Raw genomic sequence first — 14,985 nt, forward strand, 5'->3', positions numbered from 1 at the left:
CTAACCTAACCTAACCTATTCTAATAAATTACCATAATTATTAGCAACCAAATTATTAGAATAGGTTAGGTTAGAACGTGCCTCCCACTGTTTCCTTGCTGGAATCAGAGACGAGTCGCCATCTTGGCTACCTAAGGTAACATTAACCTTTCTTTCAAATTCCAAAATGAGTAGATACATCAGTTATATCGCATTATTCAAAACACCAATTTTGATAGTTTGTCTCCCTGCATAAGAGGGACTGTTGTAATAACTCGATTCAATACTCTAACACAGTGTTTCTCGACCTTTTTCTCATTGGATTTTACATGGACCAATGATTATATGCAACTATGAATTATTTTTATTTATCAAATTTATCTTTATGTGACTAAGTACACACAGTGACTCTGGGATTACTACTTAAATGTCACCCATAATCAACTGTGCTGGCATTGGCACTGTCCAATACTTTTCTGTGGACAGGTGAAACTTTTCGTGGACTGGCACAGGTAAATGGACCACTAGATTATGATTATGATTGAATCTTTACTGTAGAAATGCATTTAGAACTTAGACGAACTCCTCTCTGTCGGCAGATAAACACGGGCATTCTTGTTTATTAATTTTTATCCTCTACGGAATTACAGATCATAGAAAAAATACATTTTAAAATAAGTAATTCAAAATTTTTTCAAACTAGTCATCATAATTGCATCTAAAATTTATCAATTTCTCCAACAATAACAGGATTTGTGCTTATTCATTTCCTCTTCCTGTTTTTCTGAGGGCTTGCTTTTATATACTTGTACCATTCACTATCTACTTCAATCCTTTATTAATAATTAAAATTAAGAATAAAATAAATATTTCTTCAAGCTTCAGAAGTTTTTCTTTTTAATAATAATTAGAGGTCCTAATGTGAAAGAGAATACTAAAATATTAAAAAGAAAAGGATAGAAATATAATTAAAAATCTTATATTGCATCTAAGTGTAGGCTAAAGAAGAGTTTGTTGGAAAAAAATACTGTAGTCTAAAATTCTAGCAGCCAGTTGCATAACTTTTCCAGCAATAAACTTAACATTCTGTGCTGTGCCATCTGTTACAAGATTTTTATAAAAATTTTCATATTAATTATTATAAAATGGCAAAAAGCTTTATTTTGGGGTAGAGACTTTTATTAAAAAAATTGTAAATGCTAATAACGAGATACCACAGGTGATCTCCACTCTCTCGACCTTTAACCACCAAAATTTAATAGCATTGAGGCCCCTAAAATACAGACCACTTTGCAAAATTTCAGAAATTTTCGACAAAAGACACAGTAGTTATTAAGCTTCAAAGTGGAAGAACAAACTGCTCCCCCCACACACATTAGTGTCCCTATACCTACATACAGGAAAAAAGTCCTTTAATTCTTTTACATTTCTCAGCGTTTTATGTTCCCCGAGTCCCAAAAATGTAAGAATCTTCGTAAGATCGCCATACTTTCCTTCTGTTACATATAAAGTGAAAGTGAAAGTGAAAGAATGAAATGCGTGACTTTCAACACTCGTAAATCAATCAGAAATGGCCCGTCGTGGCTGTATCCAGTCATTGTATCCATTGGCGTGTCTGTTTCCGGACATTTTTAATTAGTCAGTGTGATGTAAATACGAAGACATCCATTCATTGGCCGCACGCTTGCAATTGGCACGTTTTTATCGTATTGCAACTCGTGCAGAATTAGGAAGGAGGGTGTGTGGCTGGCTGTTTCGGGGGATTTTAAATATTTAAAAATGGTTAAATAATCACAATAATTTAATTTTCCGGTTAGGTTCATTTAGAGGTGGATCCGGCTTTGATAACCGACGATACTCCGACTTTTTTGCACCTGAAGGACGACAACGTGCTGAGGATTTCTATACTTCGTGATATTCTTTCCGAACATTTGAAGATGAATTGTGATCTGGCAGCATCGTCGCTTCAGTTAACTCCCTGCTATTTATACGCCAGAGAAAAGGTAAGTACTGTATTTATTCCATTATTATTTATCACTTAAAATGTTCAGAGTATGATACCTCAAGACTCGCCTCGTACGACTGCATACAGCACACAATTTAATACCAGGCAGTTGCGTGGTTGACGTTTATCACTTACTTTTAGACAGTGGTCATCCAATACAGGTAGTGCTATAATACGGTATTTCCGTACGTATTTTGCGCACTTTTTAGCCATTTCTATTAAGCGAAACTCGAGGTGAGCAAAAATAAGCGAATTTTTTCAACAATACAGCTACATTGATATTGTATTTTATTCTTATCGGATAACTCAGTTTATAGGTGTCGTCATGATTTTATAAGAGATTTTATACCAATATTTTAAATATTAATACAATACTTGCATTTTCTCGATTATAATGCACACTTTTTTTTTCGATTTAATAAATTCAACTCGATTCTTTTTGTTCGCTCCTCAGTTACGTGTATTACGTCTTCGATATACAAGCGCGTCATATCTCTCCATCACTTTGGTCGGTTTTCGTTAGTTTAATCTTATTTTAACTTTAAAAATACTGTATTGTTTTAGTACAGTCAAACCTGTTTTTATGCGCTCTTTTTATGTGCGATTTTTATTTGTGCGATTTTTTTAATGCGAATTTTTAATTTGTGCGGTATAGTTGGCGACTAGTCTCGTGCGATTCGTCATGTCTTACGTTGACTTATTATAGCTAAATAAACTTATTATAGCATAAATGCACTTATTATAGTAATATTATTGCATGAATATGCGAAAAATGAAATAATTTACTTTTTAAGTCAACAAAACACCACCTGGACAAAAATATGTAAAACAGACGATAGACCAGACGATGCAGTCAAGTGCTGACATCTGTTGTCAATAAATTCTATTTCGTACGGTTTTGAGTTATTTTCTATGTGAGACTTTTTTTATGCGGTCCCTGTTGACCGCATTAAAAAAAATATTTTTTAATTGTGTTGCGAAAACTATTATTTACAGCCATTCGTGAAGTTTCGTGAGATTTTTTTTAATGCGTTTTTTTTAATGCGGTCCCTATCCCCCGCATAAAAACAGGTTTGACTGTATAGTTTTAATATTTTCTTAAGTACAATAAGAAAAATTATTAATTAATAATAAAACGATTTTATTATTTTTTCTCATAATACGATTTCACTTTCTCTCATTAACACCTGCACCTAATTTCGAGGGTGGGAGAAGTGTCCCAGGTGCAAGTGTCGAACGGGTTTAGACTAATTCATTATATTAGGAAGGGGAAACGTTGTTGTAATGGGTTGGAACAATAGTTGAGACCAGATCTGTTGTTTCGGTCCAAAAGTCGATGCACGCGGTCGCGTTACACAGGTGGTCGTTTAATACGGGTAACTTATACGAAGACTTTATGTATAAAGTATTCCGTGCCAGAAATTTTTGCCCATTTTGACAGATGCCCGTCGAATGCAGGTGGTCGCCTAAGCAGTTTTCACTGTATATAGTTTCGTTTTAAGTGATGTATAGGTTTAAAGGTGACATCAAGTCCATACGTAGCGGGTGAACACGAACTAATGGACGAATGGGTCGACTATACAGCACGTTTTATGGGGGGGGAATTTTGCCGAAATTTTTATAAAACTGGGTACTACCTCAAAATTAAGCATTTTGCCAATTTATAATACAGTATGACCTCCGAATAGCGGACACCGTCGGGACCGATAAGTTTATCCGTTATGTACAGTGTCCGTTAATGGCGGTTTCACTGTAATTAACAATATAAAAAACTTTTTTTAAATAAAATATCGAAACAGATGCGCTACATGCATTTTAAATGTTACCGGGAAAGTTAAGCAACTGGTTGCTGGATTTTAATTTTTACTAATTTAAAAAAAAAAAAGCTAAGTATATGCTCTCCACCTCAAATTAGTAGTGACCTGCCCCTGTACATCATACTTCTCCGTTAATAATATACTCGTGCCAGTCATCTATTAACTGCTTTCGGTAGAAAATTTTGAATCGAAATAACGTGACATCCGGTTTGCATTGGAAGTTCGTATACAGTTAATCGGGGCTTCCTGCCCCTACGGTTTCCATATCTGGTCTCGGATTTCATCTATGTAACTCCATTCTCGAGGTTAAGGAAAGACATACTGACGGACGACAGTGGGAATTTTTAGGTCTACAGTTTTCTCAAATCGCAGCCCAACTATCCAGAAAAGAGTTGCCTAACTTTTCCGGAAAAAGTTAAAATCGAGTGAGGCGACATCTGTTGCGAGATTTTATTTTAAGACTTTTTTACTTTATTAATTTATAAAATGGCAAAAAGCTTAATTTTGAGGTAAAGACGAGTTTTATAGAAAATTGTAAATACTAATAAAATTGCCCTCTCGAGATACGACAAGTGACCCCCCTCTATCTCTCCATTCCCTCCACCTTGAACCACCAAAATTTAATAGCATTAATCCTCCTGACACACAAACATCTCCGCAAAATTTGAGAAATTTTCGACAAAAGGCACAGGAGTTATTAAGCTTTAAAGAGGGTGAACAAAATTCTGCCTCCACTACACACACAATGAGAATGTTACGTGCAATTACCTACAACTATCCTCTGATAATTCAACTGTTGTGTTGCATTGTCATACGATAAAACATTTATCAATGTAGAAAATTATAAGCAAATTGCTCTATGTACTGTGTAGTAATAATACGAGAAAACGTACATAGACACAACATTCCTTTGTTACAAATAGTTTCGTTTTCACCCGCTACATCCGGGTGAAAACGAAACTATTTGACGAGTAAACTAAAACGAAAATACTTATTAATTTTTTTCTTGTATAATTTGAGTGTTGCTTGAGTGTCCCACACACATGTGAACACCAAGTACTGCACTTTTCACAGAAGTTTCATTCCTGTTTTCCTTGTAAATTATTGTTTTTTTTTTTTCTTTAAATTAAATTTGTCATTAATTATAAGGCATTGTTTGTTTTTTGTTTTACCAGTTTTCATTTCCCGGCTCTGATATATGTATCAGAGGAAAAGTGTGGTGATGGGTACGATTACGTCATCTACGGTAATATCGTTATAAAAAGTTCTAATATGCAAAATTCCCTGTAATACTTGCTATTTTTCTTCAATTCTGGTGAAATTTTGGTTATATTCTTTTATTTTTTGGTGTTCCAACATAGCTATTCGATACAGAAATGTTTTATTAACTTCGGCTCATTGACGTCATTACTTACGTCGCAATGGCGTCAGCGATGTCATCTAAATTTATAAAATTACTTGTCTTGACTGACTGATTGATTCATCATTGCCCAGAGCAACCCGCTGAACCTAAAGAGGTGAAATTTGGTACACAGTTAGGGTACGTCATGGAAATGCACACTAAGGCCGAGACTCCACTTGCGTAAAAACGGCCGTAAAAGCTTTTAATCACGTGACTAAGATATTTTACGCCTGAGCAGGTTACGACCTGCTCAGGCGTAAAATATCTTAGTCACGTGATTAAAAGCTTTTACGTAAAATCAGCGTAAAAACGAGTTGAACAGTGTTCAACTTTCGACGCGAATACGGCTGTAAAATGGTACCATCCACCAATCAGAAGTCAGTGAAATCTAGGTCATCGTGACACGTGCGAAAATGGCGGAAAACGAGCTTTTGTGTACGTTCTCTCGTGGCTAATTGGAAAAGAACTGGAATAGATCCGGAAAGGTTTATCAAATACATCGGAAAGTATTCATATATCTACGACAACAGGTATCCCGATTATAATAATGGATGCCTAAAATACGAGATATGGACGGCCAAAGGAAAATTCTTCATTTAGAAGAGTATACAGGGTGGGCCAACGAAAACGAAACGGCAGAGTGTTCGTGTTCGTCCAAGCAAATCGCTCGGACAGGTCGATTTTATTCTCGAGGGGACATCTTTCGCAATAAAGTTTTTGCGATTCTGAATACAACAGATAACAAAAATTTTAAAAGCTCGTTTATTTTGTATTAACTAAAACATTTATTTCGAAAAAAATGTTTGTTTAGTTAATATTCAGATTCGCAAAAACTTTATTGCACAAGATGTCCCCTCGAGAATAAAATCGACCTGTCCGAGCGATTTGCTTGGACGAACGCGAACACTCTGCCGTTTCGTTTTCGTTGTCCCACCCTGTATAATAAAAAAGCTAAGCTTATAAGTGCTGTATATTATCTTAGTAATACAATAATAAACGTCAATATATGAATGTAAAGATATTATTTTTACTACATTTGTAATTATAGTACAGAAAAAGCTTGTAGAATATAATCATTGTCTTTATATCGATACATCACGTATACAACTGTCTATACCGTATATAGTACTGTCGCCGTAAAAACTTCACTAGCCGGACCTCCACCCCAATCCGAGCGCGAACGCAAATAGGTCACGTGATGAAAAGCTTTTGCGGCCATTTTTGCGCTAGTGAGGTCGCGGCCTAAGAAGGGATTTTTCGAAATTTCCCCGCGGGAAGAGAGGGAAAGCATTAAGGCTTAACCTGAAGAATGACTTCTACTGTACTATTATAGATGCGATTTTTTGTTTTCAGCTACGTTTAGTCTTCATTGAGTACTTAGGCGTATTAAATTGAAAACGGTAATATTTTTATATATTTCGATTTTTTAACCAAATGTTCGAACCGTTTTAAATTCGAATTTGTTATTGCATATTGGTTCGATTATAGAACGATTGTAAACGTTCCAGAAAATTGATCAAAGTGAAAACAGTTCATTTGATTCTCAGCAATTCTCATCATTCTCAGCGGTAGGTGTTCTATAACAATTACAATTAGTTATGTATGAATATCACTATATTTGAATTGTTTTCAATGTATAATAAGGAATCGTCCTCAGGCAGAACACAAACTCAAATAAATCTTTTAAACAGACATTTTGAATTAAAACTAATGGCATTAGTTCTCACACTGCGACACAAAAACCTTTAAAAATGCAGCCTTTTAATTTACTTTTCCAGCGTTTTCGGCCAGTTTGAATGGCCTTCATAGAAATCGGAATCATTTGATTTTTCTGTTCCTGAGGAAGACCGAAAACATTAAAAAAGTGAATTAAAAGGCTGCATTTTTAAAGGTTTTTGTGTTGCGGTGTGAGAACTAATGCCATTAGTTTTAATTCGAAATGTTTGTTCGAAAGAGTTTGTGTTCTGCCTGAGAACGACGCCTTATTGTACGTCGAAAGTGCTTGCAAATAAGCGATATTTATACGTAATTAATGCTTTTGTGATAATTTCTTCCTTTCTCTTAAACAAAGGACCAGTGCTTAAACAAAGGACCAGTGTGACATCCAACCCTCGAATTCAATTAACTAATGAGCCTTTTATTTAGGATGTATTATCACACATCAGTTATGTTATGGCAGACAGTATAGCCTATTTAATTTGTAGAATTTTTAGCTAGTCGTGAATTTGAATATACTAATGAAGGAAATACACCTTTTTTTTTTTTTTTTTTTTTTTTTTTTGGCAATTTCAGTACTTTTCCACAGCTTATATTAAGGAAACCCCTCGATAGAAAACCCTGAAATTTCACAACCTACCTAAGAAAACGGTCGACTTTCAAACAAGATATTTAAAATTATTATATGCGTATGGGGGTGGAGAAATGACCCCAAAAATTGGCAACTCTGATTTCTGTATAATACAGTCAGTTGATGGCTTTTGTACTTGGCACGGAGTTACTACCGAAACTCTGTGCCAAGTAAAAACTTCTGAGACTTTTTACTTTCCTGGCTGTCGAATAGGATATAACAGAGGGAAAGTGTGGCAATTGGTCAAAAATTACTCCCCTTGAAGAATTTTACATTTGTGGATTGGGATTTCTTTTGTGTGGGGGGCACAATTTTGTTTACCCTCTGAAGCTTAATTCCTTTGCTTTTTCTCAAAAATTTCTGAAATTTTGCAAGGAGGTACATGTGTTAAGGGGTCGATGCTATTAAATTTTGAAGGTTAAAGGTTGGGAGGTTGAGGGGGTCACGCATCATACTCAGAGTGGGATGGACTTACAAAGACTTTACTGGTTGGCATTCACAGGTTTTAATAAAACACTCCTCTCTATCCTGAAAATTAAGCATCTTTTACCTTTTTATAATAATTAATAATATAAAAGTTATTTTTAGTAACATCTACTAACGGATGGCTCCATACACAATTTTAACTTTCGGCTAGTGATATAGTGGTTTTTTTTAACTTAAACATTTTGTAAACAGAAATTTGTATACTAAATCAGCAAAATTATTTATTTTACGCTTTCGTTATTATTAAAATTTTATTCTCTACTGCAGCGATTCTCAGCCTTCTTAGCTCCGCAACTCCCCAAATAGTATATATAAATGAAATTAATATTTCACAACCCCCCACCCAAAGGAACAATAACAGTAAGTCTTACTAATTGAATTTTGACTATAAATATAAATGTAAATTTTTTTAAATATTATATAATCACATGGCACTAATGTTATACATTAAGAAAATACGGACAGTATAAAAAATGTAATACAACTATTTCTATTATTTTATGTCGCTGCGTTTATAGCAACAGGTATGAACATGCATGTGTGACGTGTACATACATGAGCAATTTACAAGTTCCGACTTGATGTGTACGTGCTTTTTGTAATTTTATCTCCTTCTATAATACTTTAGGGTACTTCTGCATTATAACCAGTAATATATGTAATTTCGAATATTACTAAGATTATTGAAGTTAGTTCTAATAATATCAATGATAACGATCATTTATTTATCAAATTTTTTTCTTTTTGTTAGTCTCTTTTTGAAGATTTTATGTCCATTGTGAAATCCAAACTCGTCAACAACGAGCTTAAATATGGTGATGTGAAACTACAGTTTAACGTTGATGAAAATTCTGTAGGCGAACTTTGTACAACTAAAAATATTTTGCCTGTGATATGTAATTCTTCAGCTGAAGTGCCTTTTGATGTGGAAACTTTTTATTCAAATTTAAAAACGAAAATATTGGGCAGAATTTTGTTATTTATTGATGTTGTTCCGTCAACTATGCCCATTCTGAAGGGGTGAGCATTAATTTTTTTTTTTTTTTTTTTTTCACAAACTTTAATTAGAATTTAATAGTTTTTATGAAAGCTATATTGAAATATACACTTTGTTTTAGTTTTTATGTACTTTATTTTATATGTTTTGTTTTATTTTTTACAGGTTGAATGATTTTGAAGGCTGCATTGCTATTAGTAATTATCAAACTGAAGGAAGAGGTATAAATAGATGTTTTGTTAGTTTAAATCTCCTCATTACACAATAGGCATTTACTAGTACCCAACTAAACATTAGTTGTAAAAGTTATGTTAAATTACAAGAATTAAGGAACACGTTAGGGACATCCAGACCAGTAAAGACTTCAGGATTCTACAGCTTGATTGCACAAGCATATTTGAACCTTTGGTTCAAAGTTTCTTATGCAATCAGATGATTGGAATTTACAGTTTTACTGTTGTTTATTTTAAAATAACGAAAATCAAATTGTAAATTCTATATAAAAATAAAGAATGAAATCTTCTGAAACAAAGAAATTAAAGAACCCGACATAATAAATTCTCGACCCACGAATGGGTTATGACCACAGTAGCCAAACTGCAGCTTGTAAGCCACATGTGGCTCTTCTAGACCCTTATTATGTCACTCCTATAATTATACAGTTTTTTTTTATAAACTTGAAACGTGCTGGTTACACATATATAATGTTGTATAACTATACATGAGCTGCAGTAAGGGTCTAAAAGAGTCACATGTGGCTCTCAAGTCAAAGTTTGGTCATTGCAGGGATATAAACTCAAAATTCTTTAGTGACATATTGTGAATCTAACCAAAATTAAATATTATAGCAATAAATAAGTGAAATCATTGCTTATTTCGGGAATGCTTCTAAGCCGATGACGAATTGCTATTTGTTATCAGCTTAGAATCATCTATTCAACACTTTAGAGCATGCCTGGCCAACCCAAATTGTTTCGCAGGCCACTTTGATCACACGTAACATTATGGTTGACCACAATTTAGGCAAACATGCTTTTAAAAAAGTAAAACAAATACAAAATGAATAAGATTTTATTGTTATACCAAGAGTTCATACTAGCACTTGTGCATTATAACTATGACACATGCAAATTTTCATTTATTTAATTGTTTTGGTATACACATAACAAGAAACAAAAGTTTTAATAGATATATAATATCACTCAGTGGGCCACACAAGTTAACGTGACGGGCTGCGGGTTGACCAGGCCTGCCTTAGAGCAATATAAAACTAAAATTCTTTTGTTGGAACAAAATATTTGAATTAAATAATTAAAATAGCCAAAATAAAAGCTAAATTGTTTTAATAATTTCACATGTCAAATGTTATTCTGTACTAAAATAATTTAATTATTTGTTTAGGGAGAGGAAAAAACCAATGGTTGAGTCCACGTGGATGTGCCATATTTACTCTATATGTTTCAATACCTATGAAATCAAAGTTAGGTCAAACAATTTCATTTTTTCAACACATAGTATCGATTTCTTTGATAGAAGGCATTGTGCTGAAGAAAGGTTATGAGGTAAGTTAATAACAGTTAAAATATGTTTTGTTATATCATTCTAAACATCAGTCATCATCACCAAAGTTTGCTTCTTTAAACCTAAACATGTATACATAAATAATTTTCATTTAGCATAACTCATGTGTTAGATACATGTACAATGTTTTATACAGAGTCTTTAAAATAAGTCCTACCATTTTAAATTGCTGTAATTATGTTAATTATTATCTGAGAAGTATGCATTGAATACCGATTAATACAGTAACTGTCCAAGTTTTGTCTATCATCTGATGGAACATAAAACATGAGAAATGTTTTACATCAGAAATTCTATTTAACACCTGAAGAAGAACTCGGGAGAGTTCAAAAAACGTTAGTGGTAAATGTTCTCTTTTGTTTTTTCATCGCACACTGGATATCAGTTCATTGAGTACATTTTTTACTACATTCCAGCATTGTGTGTTATTTATATTATCATAGATCTAATTTTAAATTATAAAGGAGAAATGTACCTCTTCTCTTTCACAACATTAACAAATGTTTCTTTTATTTTTAGGACATTAAATTACGGCTGAAGTGGCCAAATGATATTTATTTTGACAAAAATAAGCTAGCTGGGATTCTGGTGGAATCTACTGTTTTAGCGGGAAAAATTAACTGCTATGTTGGTAAGTTTTACAATTTTTTTTTCTATTTATTATTTTTTAAAAACTTTCAAAAATAAAACTAAAATTTACTTTTTAGGATGTGGTATGAATATTGACAACAGTTATCCTACAATATGTGTTAATGATATAATTAAAATTTACAATCGAAATACTGGAAACAATCTGCCCTGCTTTACTGTCGAAGAATATATTGCTTTGATTTTGACTAGATTAGAAATCAATATCGATAAATTCCAAAACGAAGGTTACGAAGCATTTCTGTCGACGTATTATAAATATTGGCTTCACAGGTCAGTATATTATCACAATTAAATATTTTTTTTATTGAAAGAGAATATTCTTTTCATTATTACTGCTAAAAACATAATTCTTCTAATAAAGTAAACCATATTCTTATATATACATGTCCAAAACTGAAGGACGTGATATTTATACACTAATAGAGAGAACTGTGTATAAATGCTGACAAAATATTACTTAATAACATAAATTTTTTTTTATTGTCACAACTAGGTGCATAGATAGACATTGGGCATATTTGACATCACTCTTTATTCAGGAATATCTTGTGGGCCAATACGTGTTTCAGGCATATGCCCCTTTTCTGTTGGCTACATAATAAAACATGGACATGAATTCTTCATATTACAAAATGTTTTACATTATGATAGGTTACAACGTACTTTTTCTTTTGATATATGTTGTAAGGAGGTGCTGACTAAAAGTATTTCCTTTAGAAGGAAATACTTTTCTGGATAGTTCACATATTTAATAAGGAATAGATTTTGGTTGGATGCTGGAATAAGATGACTAAATACTTTGGTGATCTGCTAAGGAGGAGTGCATTCTTGGAGGACTTTTCATGAGAAGCTGATCCCTTTTTAGATGTTAAAGACATGAAGAAAATCCAGAAAATTACAAGATGCCGCCAACCGGTTGACATGTAAATTTTCCCGAACTATTAGTATTTAGTGCTTTTATCTACTTAGTCGCTAAGGGTTTAAACAAAATGTTATGTACATAAATTGTATAATTGGAAGTGTCTAATTTTCCTACAGTAATATAATTAATAATTTATTTGTGCATTTCATTTATATAGATATAAAAAAAAACACGCACATGGAAATTTAGATTTTGCATGTATATATATAAACTATATTTTTGTGATCAGTAGATAGTCAGATATGATATTTATTGAATGAAATCAAAAAATAAATCTTTACTGATTAATATTAACAGGAAATTTTTTCATTATTGTTATTCTTTGTATTATCATAAAACAAATTTATAACTAATTTTAATCTTACAGCGGGCAGAAAGTCGTTCTAAACGAAACCAAAGAGGAAGTAACAATCGTTGGAATCGACAATTACGGTTACCTCCAAGTCGAAACCTCATCTGGAAACATGTTATCACTTCAATCGGATGGAAACAGTTTAGACATGATGCATAATTTAATCAAATTAAAAACCTAAGTATTTGCATAATATGCACAATTAATCCAGTATCTTCGTTTTTTACTTTTAAAATTATATAACGTACGTAACTGTTTATTATACAAGAATTCGTGGTTGATTTTCATTTTAATGTTTTAGTTATCGTGGGAATGTGCCGTGCCATAGTCATATATTTTGTTTAAAGCACAAAATGAATTTGCAATTTAACAATAAATTGTAATTCAAGTTATGATGCATTTTTCTTGTGCCAATCCATTGAGCAAGTTTGAAAAGTTGTTAAGTGTACAGTGCCAAAGTAAGATTCCCCTTGATATTTTTAAAATTGGTTCAAATAACTCTGTTTCAAGGGAACAAATGGACGAGCAGCTACGGCACTCTGAACAGTTTCAATGCAAAAAAACAAACTCAAATAATTAAACTTGGTGCTCTAAATATTTTATATTGATAAATTTAGTATATGTAGATTTAATCTGTATTACATAAAATATATTTACTTCATTTCTCATATATGGTATATTTTTCTGAATTTATATTTTAATAAAGTTTTCTTATGTAGAAAGTAGATCCAATAATTTAATTTTATGGCATCAATTTTACGAAACAGATATAAAATTGTTTTTTATTCTTTCTGCTCTGCAAGAACTAACAGCCAATGCCCATGGGTGGCAAAACTAATGCAACGGTTAGCTTGGAGGTCATATTTTGTCAATTGCTGTCTTGTCAAGCTTGACAATCCTCACTCTAATGTGACAGTGCTATACTTTGACAGCAACGATGAATGTCAGCAATAATAAAAGGGTGTTTTGATCATTCACCATGTTACAAATAAACATCACACTAAACCCGATAACATTAAGCCAATACATCACCAACTGCTACAAATAATCGGGCTAACTTTTGGATATATACAATTAAAGATTAGAAATAAATTTGGCACTTGAGGTAGGCATTAGGTGCCATCTCTTATTAAAATTAATAATTATAATAATTTAAATAATTTAGATTAAACTGGAAGACATAACCATCGGCGCCGTAATAGCCATCGATGGTTATGTCTTTGGCTTAAATATGCTAGAAGAGGAGATCGGACCGAAGGTCTGGGTAGCGTAACTGGCAACGCAACTGCACGGTAAGCGGGCGTTGCAAGTTCGAGTCTCGCTTCGGGCCGATTCTTTTCTACCAGTTTAATCTAAATTATTTAAATTATTATAATTATTAATTTTAATAAAAGATGGTGCCTAACGCCTACCTCAAGTGCCAAATTTATTTATAATCTTTAATCGTATATATCCAAAAGTTAGCCCAATTATTTGCGGCAGTTGGTGATGTATTGGCATTCACCATGTTATTTTAACAGACTGGGTTAAAATCTTAATGTATTCTAATTCTATATATCTATTACAAATACATTCAACAACATACCAAATGAATTATGGAATTTTATTAAACTAATTGGTTGATACTTGAATTCTAATATATTGGTATACAATGGGAATTGCTAAAATGGCAATAATAAACATTGAATGCCACTGATATTCACTATCAAATTAGTTTTTCTCCCTGTGCACATTAGTCTTGAGTACCATTTTTTGTATCCATCCATGAATGAATAGGCCTACAATGGGGTCAACTACATAGGAGGGACAGGGCCTGATAAATTTTCAAATGGTCTTTGTTTAGTCTCTACTATGATACAGGTTTCTTGATACATCAAGTATTTTTGAGGTGGTTTGTTTTAAAAAATTAATAAAAATAACTTTATATTTTGGATTCATAATTATTAAAAAAGTTTAAAGTTATGTCAAAGTTCATCAAAATTATTCTTTTTATTCACTTTTCATCGCAAGAACTAACGATGACTGCAAAAGGAAGATCAGTTCTGTTATAGTATAGTTCCTGGGACTGAAAGTGAATAAAAGACAATTAATTTGAATGACTTTTATATTAATTTTATTAAATACATGCTATGATGCACAAACATCAAATTATAAAAAATTTTAGTTATTTATATATTCTGCTTTCTATACTTTAAATAGGCTGTCAAACTGATGTATAACCAAACGTGGATCTCTATTCTATAACTGTGTATAATGCTCCACAGGACACTTTTAAATACAAAATACATTCATAATTTTACATTATATTGCTATAGATAATTGTTAAATTAGTCAACTCAAGAACAAACTAGAAATGATGTTATTTTAACATCATTGACAAGCTTTATTATTATACATATATTAATTTTACAAAGAATAGGTGACTGTCAAACTAAACACCAACACA

General features: G+C 32.4%; 1 protein-coding gene across 3 annotated transcripts in view; it reads left to right on the plus strand.

Annotated features, from left to right (window-relative positions):
• The window catches only part of Hcs (holocarboxylase synthetase-like protein), a 30,831-nt gene extending 17,624 nt beyond the window's left edge, over positions 1 to 13,207 (plus strand). For all 3 annotated transcript variants that reach the window (XM_067266308.1, XM_067266309.1, XM_067266310.1), the window contains 7 exons: positions 1,797 to 1,982; positions 8,788 to 9,056; positions 9,199 to 9,254; positions 10,435 to 10,595; positions 11,134 to 11,245; positions 11,322 to 11,535; positions 12,555 to 13,207. In XM_067266308.1, coding sequence (XP_067122409.1) covers positions 1,797 to 1,982; positions 8,788 to 9,056; positions 9,199 to 9,254; positions 10,435 to 10,595; positions 11,134 to 11,245; positions 11,322 to 11,535; positions 12,555 to 12,720 — 1,164 coding nt within the window. In that variant the 3' untranslated portion in view covers positions 12,721 to 13,207. The remainder of the gene's footprint in view (positions 1 to 1,796; positions 1,983 to 8,787; positions 9,057 to 9,198; positions 9,255 to 10,434; positions 10,596 to 11,133; positions 11,246 to 11,321; positions 11,536 to 12,554) is intronic.
• Positions 13,208 to 14,985: the final 1,778 nt, after the last annotated feature.

Source organism: Centruroides vittatus, unplaced genomic scaffold (assembly GCF_030686945.1).
Source record: "Centruroides vittatus isolate TY-2023 unplaced genomic scaffold, ASM3068694v2 contig_2726, whole genome shotgun sequence".
Classification (NCBI taxonomy): Eukaryota; Metazoa; Arthropoda; class Arachnida; order Scorpiones; family Buthidae; genus Centruroides; species Centruroides vittatus.